The sequence below is a fragment of the Ictalurus furcatus genome, chromosome 16, assembly GCF_023375685.1.
Source record: "Ictalurus furcatus strain D&B chromosome 16, Billie_1.0, whole genome shotgun sequence".
Classification (NCBI taxonomy): domain Eukaryota; kingdom Metazoa; phylum Chordata; class Actinopteri; order Siluriformes; family Ictaluridae; genus Ictalurus; species Ictalurus furcatus.
In genome coordinates, this window is record NC_071270.1 from 11,034,472 (window position 1) to 11,054,830 (window position 20,359).

Sequence of the window (20,359 nt, forward strand, 5' to 3'; positions counted from 1 at the left end):
ATTTTTGAACATTCCTTTACTCGTGAATTTGTACTGCCACCTACTGATCAGAAAACGACACGGTTAAAACTTTGGAGCTCAAGGAATATGTTAATGCTAATGTCACAAATATATTTTCAAGGCTAATAAGGATGTGTTGCCCAAAGATCCTCAGCTATATGCTTGGATAGTATAATACCTCACTTGTAAGTTTGGAATGAAAGTACTGTATCTCCAAGACAAATGTAAATGTAGTTTAAATAAACTTACAAGCATCTCATGATGGTGTACCTGGAGTCAATACTTTCTGCCCTGAATGAAATGTTGACTGATCTCAGATCTCCTAGCTGGTGGTATTCTAGACATGCAAATTCATATTGGGAAAGTTCATGGTTGATTCAGTTCAACTGAATTTAATTTGGATATCACGTTTAACAACAAATCTTGACATAAAGCACAAATCTGTAGATTTAGATACCTAATGAGGAGCATTGGTGACAGTGGAAAGCAAAAAGTCTGAGACAGGGTGAGGAAGAAACCTTGAGAGGAACCAGACTCAAAATGGAACCCATCATATTCTGGGTGACACCAGATGCTGGCATTATATTGGCATCATTACTTCTTTACAACTGTATAATATAAAGTCAAACAGTAGTGAATGTGTTGAAAAGACGTTCATCTATCCATCCATCCATCCATTTTCTGTACTGCTTATCCTACATTTCTTTGGACTGGCGGAGGAAACCAAATTACCTGGAGGAAACCCCTGAAGCACAGGGAGAGCATGCAAACTCCATGCACACAGGGCAGAGGCACTATACGAACCCCAAAACGTGCTAACCACTAAGCCACCAAGCCCCCCGAAAGAATGTTCAGTATGAGAAAATTCTGAATAGGAGTCCTGGGATGAACTCAGGACAGTGTTTATATAGTTACAGCACCAGTTCTTAGGTACAAGTCTACAGTAACCAGCTGAAGAAAAAGTGAGACTTGGCCACAAGCTGTTCATGCTGTTCTTCAACCTTTATTGTGTGATCTGAAAAAGTAAAGTCTGAATGTATAATGAATTGACAACCAGTATAGAGTAACGGTGCAGGAACAGACTAAATGCAAAGATGCTGTAATCTTGCCAGCACAGGTGTGATGGAATATCTATCTCTGAGAGTTACTGGGTGGATACCCCTGCTGAAAAAGACAATAGAAACCATCACAGAAATTCTAATGGTTTCCACTATAAATATCATTACAAACCATCAGCTAACCATTAAAAATATTACCATTATTGGTACTTAATGGTATCACTAAACATAACTTTCCACCAATAGAGGAAAACAAATTACCAGTAGAGACCCAGAGGGACCATTACAGTTTCCATTAAAACCATGACAAATTCTATGAGGGTTATTTTTCAGCAGGGACCTTCTATCTATTGACTACTGAGTCTACCTACTGTGACAGAACTTGAGAACTGGGAAACATGAAAAGACAAAATATTGAGCTCAGGTGTGGAGTGTCTGTGTGGCGTTTCACATCTTCTCCCCATGTCCATGTGGTTTTCCTCTGGGTTCTCTGGTTTCCTCCCATCTCCCAAAACATGTCAGTAGGTGAATTATCCTTAGGTGTGAAGAAGTGTATAAACGTGTGTATTCATGGTGCTCTGTGATGGACTGCCTTTTCATCCAGGGTGTATTCTCACCTTGCACCCAGTGTTCCTGGGTTTACACACTGGATCCACAGTGTTCCTCACCAGGATAAAGTGGTTACTAAAAATTAATGAAAAATTATTTTCATCTTAACTTAATCCGGGATAAGTTCTGACTGATTTTCTGCTTTTAGGGATCAAAACCCCAGAGTTACACTATAAAGACGATTTGTCAATGTGTTTTCTGTAGCCATTTTTTTTTAGATGCACCTGTATATATAGATCAGTGGAGCCATGCATATTGTACAAACGAAAACATATAACCAACATATAACCAAGTATTACAGTGTTATAGATATAGATATAGTTTTAGATATTGATATATCCCTGTCATGCTTAGTTATATGTTTTCTTGTTTGTACAATTTGCACGGCTTTCAAAAAAATAAAATAATTATATATATATATATATATATATATATATATATATATACACACATACACTAGGGATGTCATGAGAACCGATACTTCAGTACCAAGTCGGTACCAACATTCTTAAAACGTGACGGTACTTGTTTTCCGGCATTTCCGTTGGTACCGATTGTAACGAAAGTAACAAAGTTGCGATTCTTCCGGACCTGAAGGGGGCAGCAAATACGCGCAAGTGTTTTAGTCGGTCCACAAGTGAAGAAGAAGAGGAACGCCTACAAGCACACGGGAAAAACTACAAAAGATTAGCTTAGCTTAACAAGTTTAGCTCCGCCCAACTCGTTGAGAGGAAAAGAGAGGAAAGCTAGTATCAGTTTTTGGTGTGCAACCGATGCTATTGTTCATTTCAAACAAAGCGAGGAAACACCTGGAATTTGGCAAAGCACCTGAAAGACGGTCCTATATCAAGTTTGTTTGAGGCAGCTGGCATTGTGGCCGTGAAACCAGCTAACGTTATGCTCCATGTAATGTTAGCGATAGCCAGTTGTGTGTTAACGACGCGAACGCATTGCAATGTTATAAACTACCTCTTAATGGGCCAACATGCATCACCATTCAGCCCGTGTCCTGTCAGCTAAATGTACCCTAATGCCACTAATAATTATTCACATGTTCATGCTTCTAATAAATCTTTTTGGTCTGCCACCATATCAGTGAATTTAAACTAATGCTTGCATTCAGAGTATAAGGTGGGTGTGTGCGTGTATGTTTAGGAGTGCAGGACACTGTTTGACAACTAAAATACCCCCCCTCCCCTTCTCTCACTCTTTGCCAGTATCAGCCAGAGGAGGATGTCCTCCAGGAGAGTTTATTTATTTTATTTTTTTATTTTTATACCACACTGTGGTATCGAGTATCGTGTACTTTTGGTGGCATCGGTACCGACTACTAGATTTTTGGTATCGTGACATCCCTAATACACACACACACACACACACACAACTTTACATCTACAGGCTGGAAAATGACCTTCTCAACATGGCCGCAGCTGTACCCCATGAACGCATTCCTTCCACACTATCAAAAGAAAAGGCTGAATCCCATATCACTCCCACAAAACAAAGCCTGTAGAGGCCATTACTGCACATCCCTATATAGTGAACTTATATAGGGAGTAGGGCGCTATTTGGGATTGAGCGAAAGTTAGGTTCTGTCGGCGTCGTCAGCTCCGAAATGCATTATGGGCCGCTGAAGAGGCGGGGGGAGCGGGATCGCTTTTCCAAATGAGAGCTACAAACAAGCCGCTAGGGATAAGGAGAATCCGCTGAAGATGAGGAATCACTGTTAAGAATAAAATAATAATAATTAAATAAAAAATCATACAAAAAACAACACGCTTAGCATTTCCTAATGCATCACTGCATGAATTCCGGGTTTATTTTGGACTGGCAGCGTCAGCTCGCGCATGGTTTGGTTTAAAGTAGTCTTCTGCCTCGTCCGATAGCAAATCTCAAACCTGGAACCGCTCAGGTAAGAGCACTGTTTATTATCATTTATCATTATGCATTCTCTCAGCGTTGATTACAAAACAAAACGGATGTTGTGGAAACTTTAACTGTGCATTCTGGTGAAGAAATAACGTGTCACTTTGCCGGCTTGCTGCGTTCTTCATAGTTTTTCCTGATGGACAAAAATAGCGAATTGGCATGGACAGACAGAGACCGAGGGCCCTAGGCGGGAGAAGGAGATAGTTGGACATGGTGTCTCGTGCAAGAAATCACATTTGTTAGCCAAATGTTTGCTTCCGTGTTATTCATAATTCCAACTGACTTCGTTCTCTGGAGCTGTACAGAAAAGATAAGCGTTTCATTAGAATCCGTACAAGGAAACCAGGTGTCATTTTGGCTCCGTCCACAACCCATAATCCCTTCCTAAATAGTTAGTCTCGGTGTAGGATGTAGCACATTAAACCAGTAGGCCACTGTGTAGGTGTGCGGTTTAGGACGGAGCCCTTGTGTCCCTGGCAACGGGAGTTAATCCACTTTAATTCGGTGTCTAGGGCAAAATGGCAGGAGCGCTCACTCTGTTAGTGTTAGTGTGTGTGTGTGTGTGTGTGTCCGTGTCCGTGTCCGTCCACACCTGGCTCACCTGCTCCCTGTGTCTGTTTATTCCACTCAGTGTTTCTTTCCTCTCTTAACATACCGTCAACAAGTTAATGACTAAATGTTTAAGACGCTAAAGGAGCTCGAGACACGCCCACGTCTAAGGCTTTACTAAAGGTTGGGTCAGTTAACGCTTCCTGATGCTAATGTTGTTTGCCCAAGGGGAGGTTAACTTGTAACCATAGCTGCGGCCTTGTGTAAAGGGCATGAGCAGACCTTCTGGCTTTCCAGTGGCTTATCCTTTCTTAACCTCTCTGGTTGTAGACTGAAATCCTGTTTGTGAACCAAACCAAATTTGACTTCATTTTGAATGTCAACACCACAAATCCTAAATCCCAAATCCCTTCAAAAGTGGCTTGTGTTGCTTGCAGGAGTATCTGATGTTTGCATCATGCTCAGCTGTAATGAGTTTAAAACTTCTGATGGGAACTCAGTAGTCAGTACGTGTACATGGACAACAATAATCCGATATTAACCAGATTAAGACAATACTCTGATGAAGAAACTAGCATGTAAACAGCGATTATTGATGACCTTAATCCAGCTAAAGTTATACTCAACATAAACACAAGTTGAAATAAGACGTGGAGTATTCCTGTTTTAGTCGCATTAACAAAGTGCACTACAGACCTGTACACACCTTAATCACACTATTAACATCGTGTGGGAGTTTTCACCACATTTTGCGACAGGACACGTACACGCATGGCAGAGCTCCTCAGTTTCACAGCAAACAAGAGAGCACGGCTGCGTCCAAAACCGTGTACTTACCTGCTGTATAGTAGATGAAATACACGTATTTAGGTAAGTACGCGGTTTTGGACGCAGCCCATGTCTTCAAGCAGTCGTCTATTTGCACGTATAGCACGACAAATAATTAACAGCTCTTGAAGCTTTCGTAAAATTAAAAATGAAATACACGAATCTGTATACGGTACCATAACGAAGGTGAGCTGTATGTTGATGCGTGAAATTCTGGATTGAACGGAGTGGGGACGTAATGACGTATGCCGTTACTTGATCTATGCTCTATAACATGTAAACCTGAACATGAAAGGTATGTTCTCTAACAACTCATGTAAACACCTTAATCACAATATTGTCTTATTCAGAATACGGTCAATAATTAGATTATTGCTGTCCATGTAAACATAGTCAGTGAGAACCAGCGCATCATCACATTCAGCTAGTTCGAGCGTACAGTAATCATAAAAGATGTGGATATGGACTACACCATCTCCACGTTTGCTGCAAGCTGTCCCTACGCTCCACATTTGCTCGAGAGCACTTTTCTTTGTGCCGCCCTCATCATCTCAGTAAGTGCGAATTCATTAAAGGTCATTTCATCTGGCCAGTGCTTTACTTTACTGATAAACACTTCAGCTCGGCGTCTGAGATCCAGTCCTGTGCCGCCCCACGCGTGAGATTGTAATGAGCTGAAATTCTGTTGACTCGAGGGTAAGCGTTAGTGACGCTATCGACTTCTCATACGATAATATGGACACGATATCGTTCATGTTTGCTGACCTCAATATCGCCCATTGTGTTTACACGCGTGTTTGTTTACAACCCCAGTTCCAAAAAAGTTGGAACGCTGTGTAAAATGTAAATAAAAGCAGAATGCAGTAATTTGCAAATCTCATAAACCCATATGTTATTCACAATAGAACATAGAAAACATAAAATGTTAAAACAGAATAAATGTACCATTTTAAGAAAAAATAAGGTGCTTTTGAATTTGATGGTCACCACACGTGTCAAAAAAGTTGCAGCTGGAGGAACATTTTGTAACTAATTAGGTTAATTAGCAACAGGTCAGTAACATGATTGGGTATAAAAAGAGTATCTTAGAGCGGCAGAGTCTCTCAGACGTAAAGATGGGATGGAATCCGAATGGAAGCATATGTTGCTCTAAAACCTGTATATACCTTTCAGCATCGATGGCATCTTTCCAGATGTGCAAGCTGCCCATTCCATAGGCACTAATGCACCCCCATACCATCAGAGATGCAGGCTTTTGAACTAAGCGCTGATAAAAAGCCGGATGGTCCCTCTCGTCTTTAGTCCTCTTTAGATTAGAGAACGCAGTGTCCATGGTTTCCAAAAACAATTTCAAATTTCGATTCGTCTGACTGCAGAACAGCTTTCCACTTTGCCTCAGTCCATTTTAAATGAGCTTTGGCCCAGAGAAGACGGTGGCGTTTCTGGATCATGTTCACATATGCCGCCTTCTTTACATGATAGAGCTTTAACCAGCATTTGTGGATGGCACAGCGAACTGTGTTCACAGACAATGAGTTCTGGAGGTGACGAACATTTATTCTGAAATTGTTCCACAAATTGTAGATGCAGTTTTTTGCAGATTGGTGAACCTCTGCCCATCTTTACTTCTGAAAGTCTCTGCCTCTCTAACATCCTCTTGTTATATCCAATCATGTTACTGACCTGTTGCCAGTTAACTTCCAGCTGTTTCTTTTTAGTAGCGCTTACATTTCCAGCCTTTTGATGCCCCCGTTCCAACTATTTTGAGACATGTTGTGGCCTTCTAATTTAAAATTACTTTTTTTTTTTCTTAAAATGGTACATTTACTTAGTTTAAACATTTGATATGTTTTCTATGTTCTGTTGTGAATAACATGTGGGCTTGTGAGATTTGCAAATCATTGCATTCTGTTTTTATTTACATTTATTTGCATTTTACACAGCGTCCCAACTTTTTTGGAATTGGGGGGTGTACATAAGAATGAATGTCACCTACATTTTAGCCATTCACGCTGCTTCTGTCCTCTCGTCTGCTCTAGGGCTGTCAAATTCAAATTAGAACTTCTATTATTATTATTAACTATTCGCCGAATTTATGATAAAAACGCACATTCAAATGAAAAAACTGTGCATTCGTATTTGATGTGTAGCAAGCAATAGCACTGGTTTAATTTTTGCATTTTCTTGTCAACTAAAATGCTGTTGACTAATCTTCGATGCCGTTTTAGTCAGAGTAATATTAACTAAAATGAATATATATGACAAGACAGAATATTGACTACATTTTAAAGGATATTTTCATCAGAAGACGAAAACTGTTTTTTGACATTCTTCTTCCAATGTCTGAATATTCTAAAGAGTAAAAGGTTCATTCGTGTACTTGCATTATTATGCTGTTATATTATCATTATCAGTGGCATAAAATGGTCTTAAAATGACACCAATATCGTTTATCGCAATTATTTCTGGGACAATATATTGTCCAACAAAAGTAGCTATCGTGATGGGCCTCCTCAGGGTATGAGGACATCCCATGATGCTCAGCTTGAAGAAGTGAGTGTTTCCAATCCTGACAGCCTCACATAATGATGTTCGGTAATGTAGAGTTGCATTAGGAAGGTCTGTATATTCCTTATTTGCCATCGCTTCTTCATGGAATTGCATCTCATGAGGTTCCAGTCGGAATCACATGTATAAATCAAGAGGCTCTTTCCTTCACCTTAATGCTCTTCTCGCAGATGAGAACAAGGCACGCACAGCTTTGATCTTCTGCTTCTTGTAACTGGCGTCCTGGAATGTTGTAGTGTTAGTGTTGTGTTAAGCTTCAACTGACAGTTTTACGCTAAGTTGCATTCAACCAATTGTGCAACTGTTTGACATCTTACAAGAAGGCGGTGGTCCTGTGAATTTTTTATTTTTTATTTTTTTTGGTCATTGATTGACGTGAGGAGTTTGCATTCTTATGAACTTGTTTCTTTAACGTTGGGTTTGGTTTCAGCTGAATGCTCAAACTAAAATCTGTTTGCAGAAACCGGTTCTTGAAAAAGTGACTTGAGCTTTTGTTAGCAGGATAAGGAGTGGTGTGGGTTGATGACTGGTAAGACAAACAGGGATATAGGTGAAAGATATTTGACTCTCTTTCAGGTGTATCACTGATTAAACGAGCAGTCAGCGTTCCAGGCCAGAGAGTTAGCGAGTCACTGAGTGCTAATCTCTAGCCATTAATTTGCGCAGATGCAAAATATACAACATAGCTCTTAGCCTTAGGTTTTCCTCCCCTCCTTTCTCTGTCTTTCTTCCTCCTTGCTTTACTCCTTGTTCCCTAATGTATCTTTCTCTTTCTGTCCAATCTCTCCTGTCCTTCAGTGGTGGACCAGCATGACCGACAGTATCATGAGCAAAGCAGCCACAATGGAGATCCCTATCAACAGTAACGGGGACAGCAGGACTCTTGGCGAGGATGATGGCCTTGAACAGGTGAGGGGACGTGCTGTTTCTCTCTCCTAGTGGTCTCCATTACAGTTACTACAGCTTTGCAATGGGCATGTGACGGTGATAAGTTTGTGGTATTTAAAAAGTCTGTGCCATGTGTGATTGTGCAACTTCACCTTAATGGCCTGAGAGAAAATCTGCAGCAAGCAGGTGGATCAAACATTTACTCGTGTGTGTGTGTGTGTGTGTGTGTGTGTGTGTGTGTGTGTGTGAGAGAGAGAGAGAGAGAGAGAGAGAGAGTGAGTATGTGAGCGTGCACACTTGCACAAGAGAGACTTTTTGGAAACTTTTTTGAGACTTTTTAGTCTTATGTATCAGGTGAGTTTCTATCCACTGATTTAAAACAACATAGAATGTAAGCAAGTTAAGGATGTACACATTTCTAATAGTAGAGTGAGATGTTTTAATTTGTTTCTTTTTTCCTGCTTGGGTTTAGTGAATAAAAATATGCTGACAGGAGAAATGGGGGAAATGTACCTTGGTAAACAAAAGGTGAAGTGGCTGCATTGTCTAAAGACACGCCTGAGTGAAGCAACTGCAAGGCCTTGACATCCGGGAGAGGAACTCTGAGTAAACACCTCCTGTGTTTGCTCAAAGAACAAGCGGATTTATTTGAGCTGCTAGCTCGAGTTTCATGCTCAGACGTATGGTTCTGAGTTTGACGTGTTACTTAGTACCAGTGTTCTCATGTCTCTTCAGACCAGTTGATTGGTCTTATTTATTACTCATGTAGCTCCAACTTTGCCAGTTTTGTGGTGCTGGAGTCATCCTGTGGATTATATTTTTAATATATTGTATAATTCGACATGTTTTCACAGTTTGCGGTGCACAAATGGCACGCATGAAGTCAGAGGCAGCTTAATTGGGTAACAAACAATGCTAATTACCCTGGGGGGCTGTAAGAAATATAATAGTGTTGGCTGTAAAGCCGTGTGATAAAGATGCTTGGCTGATTTAGCCTGAGACAGATGGCTCTTCTTCTGTGCTGTTTTGAAAGAACAGGGGAAATTATACCAGTGTGTAAATTATGGGCCCTCGAATTTCTTGATCAGGGAGGCAAACATCTTTCATATTTCTTACTGTTCAGATTTTAGAAGAAATTAGACACTCAGCATGTTTTCTGTGCATTATGGCATGGTTGGCTGTGCAGATGTGACGCTGTGCTACTATTTATGTGCTGTTTCCACTTGTCTCTCTCTCTCTCTCACACACACATGCAGCTCAGTCATCTCTTGCATTATGTATTAAATATCACCATATTTATAAAATAACTTCTGAAAAGGTGTGAAAAATGAATAAAAGGGCTGCATGGTGAGAGTGCTGTTGCCACCTCACAGCTCCAGGATCCCCAGTTTGATTCCCCTGGGTTACTGTGTGTAGACTTATACATGTTCTCCATGTGGGTTTCCTCTGGGTTTTCCAGTTTTCTTCCACCTCCGAAAAACATGGCAAGTGGATTGGCTATGCTAAAGTGCCCCTAGGTGTGAATGTGTGTGAGAAAGGTGACCTGATGTACTGCCGTCTCATCCAGAGTGCTCATGGGATAGATTCCAAGATCCACTGCAGATCTGACCATGATAAAGCTCGTAGTAGCAGTACTACTAGTAGTAGTAGTAGTAGTAGTTGAAGTAGTGGTAGTGGTAGTAGTTGTAGTTGATTAATTGTAGTTGTTGTAGTAGTAGTAGTAATTGATGTAGTTGTTGAAGTAGTAATTGTAGTTGAAGTAGTAGTTGTTATTATAGTAGTAGTGTAGTTGTAGTAGTTATTGTAATTTATGTATTTATAGTAGTAGTGTTGAAGTAATTGTAGTTGAAATAGTAGTTGGAGGAGGAGTTGTAGTAGTACTTGTAGTTGAAGTAGTATTATAGTTGTAATTGTAGTCGTAGTAGTAGTAATAGTTGTAGGAGTAGTAGTAATTGTAGTAGTAATAGTTGGAGTAGTAGTAATTGTAGTAGTAATAGTTTGAGTATTAGTAGTAGTAATAGTTGGAGTAGTAGTAGTAATTGCAGTAATAATAGTTGTAGGAGTAGTAGTAATAGTTGGAGTAGTAGTAGTAATTGTAGTAAAAATAGTTGTAGGAGTAGTAGTAATTGTAGTAATAATAGTTGTAGGAGTAGTAGTAGTAATAGTTGGAGTAGTAGTAGTAATTGTAGTAAAAATAGTTGTAGGAGTAGTAGTAATTGTAGTAATAATAGTTGTAGGAGTAGTAGTAGTAATAGTTGGAGTAGTAGTAGTAATTGTAGTAATAGTTGTAGGAGTAGTAGTAATAGTTGGAGTAGTAGTAGTAATTGTAGTAGTAATAGTTGGAGTAGTAGTAGTAGTAATTGTAGTAATAATAGTTGGAGTAGTAGTAGTAATAGTTGTAGGAGTAGTAGTAATAGTTGGAGGAGTAGTAGTAATTGTAGTAGTTGAAGTAGTAACAGTTGTAGGAGTAGTATGGATTTTCAGATTGAAATCTGAAGTCAAATACATTACTTTTTTTTTAAGAATTTTATTATTTTCCATTTTCTTATATTTTTTTTGTTGGATATGCTTGGCTCCTTTAAATGCAACAGCAGTTTTCATTATTCACATTCAGACTGGAACTGCTATTTGTTTTTAGTGCTCTGTCAATGTTTTTATTTATTTATTTATTTATTTATTTACATTTGGGACACAAGTATATTAAAATAATTTTTGGGTGGTTTCCACAAGTTAAAATGTCCATGAAACTATCCATTATCATCAACAGGATTCTCTTCTGTTGTCATCATTTTCTTTTGTCTCCCAGTTCTGCTGAAAATTACTGTTGCTTTAGATTCCCAGATCAGTGCTGTGTGATCTTTGCTCACATTTGCTATTCTAAATCAAGCTTTGCTAATAGTTAATTCTTCTGCTTGTAAATGCTAGTATGTAAAATTACATTCTTTGGGCGTGCTGGTTCCAATCACATAGAGTTACTTGCAAAATATGTAGCACACAGCCCTGCATTTGTGGAATTTATGAATCAGTTATAAATCTGATCACTTGTATCTCTCAGTATTTTGTTCATTTATGCTGAAATTATTGAATCATATTTCATGCCACTATTTATTTTTATTATTTTTATTTTATGGGCACTTGTTTTTGTTTCTACATTGTTCATTTTCTTTTCTGTATGTCTTTCTGTCATCCACTCATGTCTGCAGGCTCCAAAGGTACAGTGGGGCCTAAATGAGAAGGTAGGGCGTCCTCCAGACCAAAGGGTGAGGAGCGTACTGGTGGAGGGGTCTGAGCCCACGGAGGCTCTCTTTCTCTGTGTGTGTGTTTGTGTGTGTGTGTGGCCCTGTATTGCTGTTTGGCCCCTAATTTCAACTGATATCACAGGATGCCTTTCAAAATTCTTAAGAGGTACATGTGAGTGTGTGGAATTAAATTTGTGCCAAAAATATTGAACGTAACTTTTAAAACATTGTAGTCAGTGGCAGTAATTTAACATGGTCTTCAAATAAACAGCACTCTTTGTTAACAGCTTTCTAAGCTTCCTTAAAAGCTGATCATGGTTTATGGGTGCGCTGCCAGAGGTTTTGTTTACGCTTTCAAACTTTTCATTTACGCTCCGCAAGTTTACGTCGCCATTCTGGCACAAACCTAAAGTGGGGGCGGGGCTTTACAGCACTTTACTCTCATTTGCTAGTGAGATTTGGATCAACAGCTCGAGTGTAGAGCTGAGGAGGAGGAGGATGATGACACGCCATGCCACTCCTGAGAGCTCTTGTCTAAAAAAAAAAAAAAAAAAAAAAACCACCAACAAAAAAAGAAGTGTTATGTGACTACTCAAAGATCAAATATTAATTACGATCTAATATATTGATTAAGTAAGTAATTCATTTCCTCTGCAAAGTACAAACACTATAACTGTACAGCGAACCGCATCCAGAACACGCTCCAAAATTCACACCACTGGAGTCTCTACTTCCAGGTCAGGGAGCTGTCCTTCCAAATCTCACTAGCCAATGAGAGTCAAGCACTGTGAAGCCCCGCCCACACGTGAGATTTGTGCCAGAATGGTGAACTTAAACTTGCGGAGCGTAAACGAAAACTTTAATGTGTAAATGAAAACTCTGCTATTTATTTCAAAACCATGTTACAGTTTTGCCGCTGAGTTCACAGTTTTCAGTTTCAGAGTGTTTTTATTCTTTGTTTTTATTATTTTAATCCTGAGGTTCACTGCAGCCAGTAACAGAAGACTGAATGGGGGGAAAACAACAAGGTGCAGAAAAGATTAGATGATTGCAATCTTTTTTGCTGTTCTCAATAAAACTTTTTTTTTTTCAATTGTGAGAAGACAACTGCACGACCAGTTACACCAAATAAATAAAAAGATCACAAAAATACTTGCTAGTGTTTAACTTTATTGGTAACAAAATCTCTGGTGATGGTCACTCATAAACACCAGCCCCTGATAAAAATCTAATTAACCTACTAATATTTTTAAAGGAAATAAAATATTTACCTGATATTCCAACGTACAAAAGTAAGGAATAAAAAAAATTCTGGGAGTGTTTAGTTTTAGGAAAATATTCAGTGACCGGGTGGTGTTAGGCATTACCCCCCGAGGCTGATAATTTTTTTCTAATAACATCATGTCTCGAAGTGTTTTATTCTTCTTATACTACAGCACATTGCCAATTACGCTACAGGTTTTTTTTAATTATAGATGAATTTTTGTTATCCATTCATAGTTATATTTATCCATTTAAAGTTAATGTTGTGGAATGTCTGTGAAACAAGTTAGTTATTTTTATCACTTACGTTATAGCAGCTATAAACAGTTGTTTATACCAGCGTCCTCTCATATCTCTCTCTCGCTCTCTCTCCCCCTCTCTCTCGAAGTTAAGGCAAAAAATAAGTACAATGTTTTAGCTTATTGAGAAACTGTTTTATACACCAATGAGTATTTAGTAGTGCTGTGGTGTCCTTGCAGATAAACAGTTCTGAAAAAGTAATACACTTTATCTCTGTACAGCTGCTCAAGACAAGTGTAAGTACTTTTCTTCCTGAAAGTAGAAAAAAATTCAAATAAAATGTAACATGAAGCAAATTGTGTCAAGCAGAGAACAGAAACAACATGGGTCAGGTCTTATAAAGACACGCACAGACAGCAGCTGTAATTAAGCTGCCACTGAACACACACTGTTTGGCTTGGCTGGTGATTTTTGGTCAGGAAATGCCTTGTTTTACTCCTCATTCCTTTAATCAGAAATAATTACTGTGCACAGTCAGCGATGACAAGCTCTTGATTCAAATTCATATCTTTTGACAAAAAGTTAACGCCTTTATCAGGGCTAAAAACGGAGCGCTGCTGAGTTTGTTTTTGTTAAATGGTGAAAATAAACGTAGGTAGCAATTCAGTGCGACCATCTCAATCTTTTCTGAATAATGGTCAGCTGAACCAAAAGTACTCCATATGTCTGTTTTGAAAAGCATCCTGCTATTAAACCTGTACTGTACTGTTAAAGCTGCTGTAAACAACGTTGCTAGCTAATGTTAATGTCTGCCCTAAATTACGTCCAGCAAATAATTATGCTATACAGAACATTTAAGACATTTATTTATTTGTTTGTTTGTTTGTTTATTTTAAAGAATGTTTAAATTTGAGTAATTCGGCTGAAGCTCAGGCTAATCACCAAAACAATTTTAGCTGTTTATTAAAGGCCATAACTGGATATAATGATAAGATAGATGATAAAAGTTGCTTACAGCAGCTTTAACCAGCAGCTAAACCTTACAGAAATTTTTTTATTTCTCTTAACATTAAAGAAAAAAATTTCTTTGGATCTGTCATGGTATGCACAGGACATACTGATGGTTCCAATGGATTTTTGGTCTTTCGTAACCTTGTATAACTAATACCCATAGCTAATCTACTGTCAGTCTTTGACAGTGCAGTGAGCGTACATTTGATATTTTTTGTTTCAGAAGGAATGCCGGGCTTAGCCCAGCAGTGATGTACAGCGTGCTTTTCTCTGTAGATGAAGGGAAGTGGCTGCATGCTGTATGTTACTGCTGCGTGTCCCAGCAGTGATGTTTACCTGCCTTTGTTTGGGATGAGGAAATGATTGGCCCGCTCTGTAGGGGGTGGGGGAATTACGTTTTTTTGTTTGTTTGTTTGTTTGCTTGTTTGCTTGTTTTTTTTGCATCAGATGCACATTACTGCACTGCTGATGTAATTAGAGCACAAATGGCATCTTATTCGTCACTGTTTGCAGTCACGGATAAGATGCTTTCTAGTGTAGAGTCTTAACCCGGGCCGCTTTTTAAATGGTATCCTGTCTGAACTGCAGTCTGTTTAGAAGTCAGTTATGTCAAAATGAAATGTTTCATTCTTTTATAAATGGTTTCCTAACACCCACCTAACACAAACTTATTGCCCCTGTGCATAATAGGCTAATGCAGTTCAAGATTTCCTTTTAGCTACGTGTTAGACTTGAATGCCACAGACAGCGTAATCTTTTTGTCTCTCTCTCTCTCTCTCTCTCTCTCTCTCTCTCTCTCTCTCTCTCTCGCTCGCTCTGTCTGTGTGTGTGTGTATATATGTGTGTGTGTGTAGGATTTGCAGCAGGTAATGGTATCTGGGCCTAACCTCAATGAGACCAGCATTGTATCAGGTGGCTATGGAGGCACAGCAGAAGGCATCATTCCTACTAGTTCTATCAAAGGTAATCTCCTTTTGTCTTTCTCTCTCACTCACTTATCCTCCATCTCTCTCTGACTCTCACTCTCTCGCACACACCATGCTGTTCTCACTGTCTTGTTGTCCTGTTCCGCTTCTCGAGCCTCAGATTCGAGTTGAGGCCATTTTCTGGACATGCTGCGGCACTAAACATGAATCATGTCTCGCATTATGTGTTCCAAATGCATATTTTCCAGCTCATCAGCTAGCCCTGAAGAGTGCTGAATTCTCTCCAGAAGGTCTACACTGCTACCCCCCCCCCCAAATACATTACTTACATTACATTACAGGACTGTCCTTTATGTGACTATATTATTAGTCATTTTTGAATTCAGTGATTTTTGCCAATGTTTCCAGGAGCATAGTGGTGGGGTTGACATTTGAGTTAATTAAAAAACAAACAAACAAAAATCTTTCTATCTAGACCACGCCTACTTCTGGTTCAAATCTGGATACAGATACAGATGTGAATATTTGGAGCACTAAACCGATACAGATACTTGCATTGCATAACACCTCTCATATAGATGTGACATTTTAGGCATGAGCATCTGTCAGACAAGTAGAATTCACATTTTGTTTAACATATTTGCCCACCATGATATTGCGTATTAATCTAATAGGCTACAGGTGGTAATATCTGTACATCAATAGCTTGATTAATCCCACTCCTTGCTGATAGAAATGTCCCTATTGCATAGATGCAGTGCTTAGGTGCTGCTGTAATGGTATTGTGTTGGAATAAAAATGTTTCATTACTGATCTGGGAATGACCGTTCATTGAGACGATGCGATAGCAACTCCTGACTCCCTCTGGTGGCTGATTTTGTCAGCACATTCTGTCTCTTTCCTCTCTCAGGCCCTGTTATTCACCTCAACACTGACTTTATGGACAACAGACGAATCCCTGTCGATGGACAAGGTTACAGCTTCACTCTTTCAGTCTCTCTCTCTCTTTAATTATTCACGTCTCTTTTCTGAAGGTTGGGAATTCTGGGCAGATGGATTTTGCTTTTCTTTATAATTTCTCCTCTAGGTTTTAGAGTCTGCTTGGAATCACCAGCACCTTTTCTTGTCCTTTGCCAAACTTCAGATTAACTTTTCAGGACCATCATGCAATCGTCCCAGAGAGCAATATTAAGCCCCCTCAACGTTAATCAACCTTGAGCGTCTTGTGTATAAAATATTTGAAGGCATGTGATTTGTGGCACATATTGTTATGCATGTATAGGTCAGTCATTGGCAATGATAACATTTTATTATTGTTCCCAGCTCTTTTCTACTAGGCTCTGGGAAAATAGGATGATTTTCATTTGTAGAATCATATGGCTTTTACTTGCTTTTCCCCCAATTTCTTAAAATTACATAATGACCAGATATTACCGTATAGTCTTATACAAAATGTACGGATTTATAGTATTTTATGCTGCATATAATAAGTTCTTTTTCAAATTAATTTCTGTATTTTCAGCTTAATATAAATAATAAGTGGGCTGTTTAATATGTGCTTGATTTCCATGGTTAGAAATATTTTCTCACAAAAAAAAGTGTTTAGGCAAAAGTCACAAGTTCAAGGCATTATAGTTCAATTAAGTACTGTGAGAAACAATGCTGTTTAGGGTTATATCGATGTGGCAGTCATATTACCAAGATGTAGTTTGGAGTAAGCTTACAAATGCTACAATCTTAATACACAATAATGTACAGTAATAAGATTATCAGAGTAATATGAGTAACTCCAAGGAACACATCTTGATAGACTAGCACACACACACACAGTTGTCACTATAATACATCATTAAGCTCGGAGATAACGGTGTTCAGGGAGTTATTACGATGTGATCAGTGAAATCTTCAGGTTTACCTGTTTGTCATGTTTCACTTAAACCTGCATTCATTTTTTCATAGTCGTACATCTTCTCTTCATGACCATTTTTTCTTCCTTCTTCTCCCTGTTCCTCTTCTTTTATATCATCATCATCCTCTCACACATCCATAACCTTCCCATGCCCTTCATTTCACTCATGGAACCATGTTACATATGTAAAAATGTAACCATGAATCCAACCCCCTTCATCATCTAAACCACACCATCACTTCCTTGCTCCGATTCCCTGTTATGAACTCCAAATGCCCATCCACACCCTTTACCTGACCCCTCACCAATTGCCCCCTCCAGACCTGCGAATGAAGTGCAGGGGAGTTAGCATTGGCCCAAGCCACTCTGCTGCCATCCGGATAGCCAGCCAATCAGACGACTTCCCCGGTATCCCAGGTACCCCGGGATTCTTCCATCATTGTGATCTCTGGCAAGCCATCACTCTGTCATTCACTCTCACTTGCACCCTTCTCGTCTTTCACCTACCGACATTCTGTAGCGCTTTCTCTCTGCTGCAGTGGTGGCTACATTTAAATAGGACTACTTAAGTTTCTGTCTTTTTATTGGGTTAAAGATTGGGATAAAGGTTTGTGAGACTGATCTGAGCTTAGAGATAAGTTGTAGGCCGAAATTTGAGACTCTGCTTGAGCATTGCTTTGCGTCTTTGCATAATAGGATCCAGCATGCACCACAGCAACAGTTCATCCGTGATGGCAGAGGAGGCCACTAGAGGTGTCGCTGTGGAGAAGTTTGACATGGTGAAGAAATGGGGCCTGAACACTTATAAGGTATGAGCTGTTCTTAAGCCAATCATTAGATAAATTATTATAAAATGCAAATACACTCAGGAAAGTTAAATTTTAGTTGGAAGTAAAAGTGTGTGTTAATCCAGTGGTTTCTATGTCCTCTATGCTCTAACAGTATTCAGTATAAGGTGAACAAAGTGCACTAGAGTGGCAATAAAAAGTATCATGACCTGCAGGGGGCACTGAATTATGACTAGACAAAATAAACAGTCATGACGAATTTGGACAAGGAAAGCGATGCTTTCACTTTGTAGGGGTGAGAGTGTGATTATTATTTAGTCATTCATTTTTTGCCACTGTGATGAGTGTGAAAAGAGACTGGGAGTGGAACAGTTTAAATAAATAATAATGAAAAAAAAACAAGAATGGGGGAGAAAAAGTACCATACCCTAAGATATTATTTTCGGTATGTGCTTAAAATTTTTCCTTTTCAATGAAGTACATTGATTACATTGCAGTGACAGAGCCTGAAACGGGTCAACACTTTCTAAACTGAAAAGAGTCTCTTCTAGTCAGTTTAAGTAACAAAAAAAAAGTTTTCTTAACCACTATGAGTCACATGAGATCCTTACAATTTCATTTCAAAGCTTGATCCTTTTACTATAAGTGGACTAATCATTTGAGAAAAAACAGAAGCATTTCATAGAAGACAAAAAAAATGTTTATTAGAGTTATCCAGTTAACCACTTTATCTGATATTGGCACTGGATATTCTTTAAAAAAAAAAAAAAGAAAAGAAAGAAAACAACCAACATTGGGAGCAGATAGGCTCAGCACGTTTGCCTCACACCTCTGGGTTTTGGCGTTCAAATCCTGCCTCTGCCCTGTGTGCGCAGAGTTTATAGGGCAGTGGTTAAGACAGTGGGTTACTAATCAGAAGTTCACTAGTTCAAATCCCAGCACTATCAACCTGCCACTGCAAGACCCTTAACCCTCAACTGCTCAGTCACTCTGGATAAGGGTCAAATACTATACATGTAAATGTAGGTAGGAATTAATTATTTTGGGAACTTTACAAAGCTTACTGTGTCATCTGTGTAATTTCTTAGAAAAAAGGACTGACAGAACAAAGAATCTGTTACAAGTAAATGCACTTAAAGCTTACATACTGTTACTCAAGCATGCACACACACACACACACACACACACACACACACACACACACGCACACACTCGATAAAGTGAAACCAGTCCTCAAGTGTTTATCGTAGGTTCATTTCATTTTGATGCATGTTATGATTGAATGGCAGTCTGCCGTATCCTGGGGAACAAATTATCTGCTCGAACCTTTTGATAAGTTTCTCTGGAAATTATATCTGCCCGAATATTCTGGGAATAGATGCATTGAATTAGGCAACAATATATTACATGGTGCATTTCATTAAAAAATAAAAAATCTTTTTTTTTTTTTTTAATTCTTTCCAAATACACATGCTGTAGAAATAGTGTCTTCCTGAGAAGTTCATGTTAGTACTAGTAGTCTGACTCATTTTGAGTGGCACCAGTACCGTGGCGGGACTTGTGTTACCACAAGTGTTAACTCTTTTGACAACTGACGAGTTCTTAGTAAGAACAGGGGTAGAAAAACTACTGAGAAATGATCCTTAAGTGGAAGTATAAATAAAGTGAATCTTACTTAATTAAAAGTGTGAAGGAAAGTCAAAAAAGCTACTTTTTAAATGTACCTAAAAGTACTTTGAAGGTCTAAATAAAATAACGTAAGGAGTATGTAAGTATTCTATTTATCAAGAGTAAAAATATACAATTTCAGTAATACTCAAAGCAAAAATACGGCCAAAGTAATACTTAAGTTTAGTAATGAAGTACAGTTACTTAAGTATTTTCCATGTCTAAATAAAAGTAGTATATGATGACATTTGAGAACTCAACTTTTAGAGGGAATCTTCTGATCCATCTGATCTGTCTAATTCCCCATCACTTTCTAAGCTGGATCAGGTGGGTTGGAAGCAGGATAAATTTGAAACCATGCAGGGAAGAGGATATACAGTGCTGCTGCTGTGAATATGCTGGAAAACATAATCCTCCTCAAAAACATGCTACAGAAAAACATCACAAACATGTCCCCTATTTTACAGCTACAGGGGTGCTTGAAGTTTGTGAACCCTTTAGTGTATTTATGTAGAAAACTCTAAAACAGTTATTCTCAGAATTGATTAAACGGTCAATATTTTTTTCCACGATTAATCGGCCAATTATTTTTTGATTAATTGATTAATCGGATGGGCTAAAACCAAACTTTCAGTACCTTTTTTTTTTTAACTTATTTAAACAGATATAAACTTCAGAGTAAAACTTTACATTAACACAACTGTTTGTCCAATTTATATATATATATATATATATATATATATATATATATATATATATATATATATATATATATATATATATATTAGTCAAACTACACACTGAAATCAGTGCAGTACAAGATGGAAGTGACATTTATGGACAACTAAACTTTTTTGCATTTCAGTGAGGGAAGCTTTGCTGCAAA

General features: G+C 38.6%; 1 protein-coding gene and 1 long non-coding RNA gene across 7 annotated transcripts in view; one reads left to right on the top strand and one right to left on the bottom strand.

Annotated features, from left to right (window-relative positions):
* Window positions 1-4,460, bottom strand: LOC128620039 (uncharacterized). Its single transcript, XR_008388056.1, has 3 exons — window positions 4,198-4,460; window positions 1,676-1,742; window positions 1-40 (listed from the first exon to the last, which is right to left on the bottom strand). It is a non-coding gene; the product is annotated as an uncharacterized LOC128620039 (long non-coding RNA).
* arfip2b (ADP-ribosylation factor interacting protein 2b) overlaps window positions 3,082-20,359 on the top strand; it is a 25,887-nt gene continuing 8,609 nt past the window's right edge. Inside the window, exons 1-6 of one of the 6 annotated variants that reach the window (XM_053644645.1) lie at window positions 3,082-3,579; window positions 8,340-8,450; window positions 11,633-11,689; window positions 15,037-15,145; window positions 17,339-17,434; window positions 17,714-17,826. In XM_053644645.1, the coding sequence (XP_053500620.1) occupies window positions 8,352-8,450; window positions 11,633-11,689; window positions 15,037-15,145; window positions 17,339-17,434; window positions 17,714-17,826 (474 nt within the window). In that variant the 5' untranslated portion in view covers window positions 3,082-3,579; window positions 8,340-8,351. Of the gene's footprint in view, window positions 3,580-8,339; window positions 8,451-11,632; window positions 11,690-15,036; window positions 15,146-16,018; window positions 16,082-17,338; window positions 17,435-17,713; window positions 17,827-20,359 lie in introns of all 6 variants that reach the window. The other 5 variants (XM_053644640.1, XM_053644641.1, XM_053644643.1 and 2 more) reach the window with 5 other exon arrangements.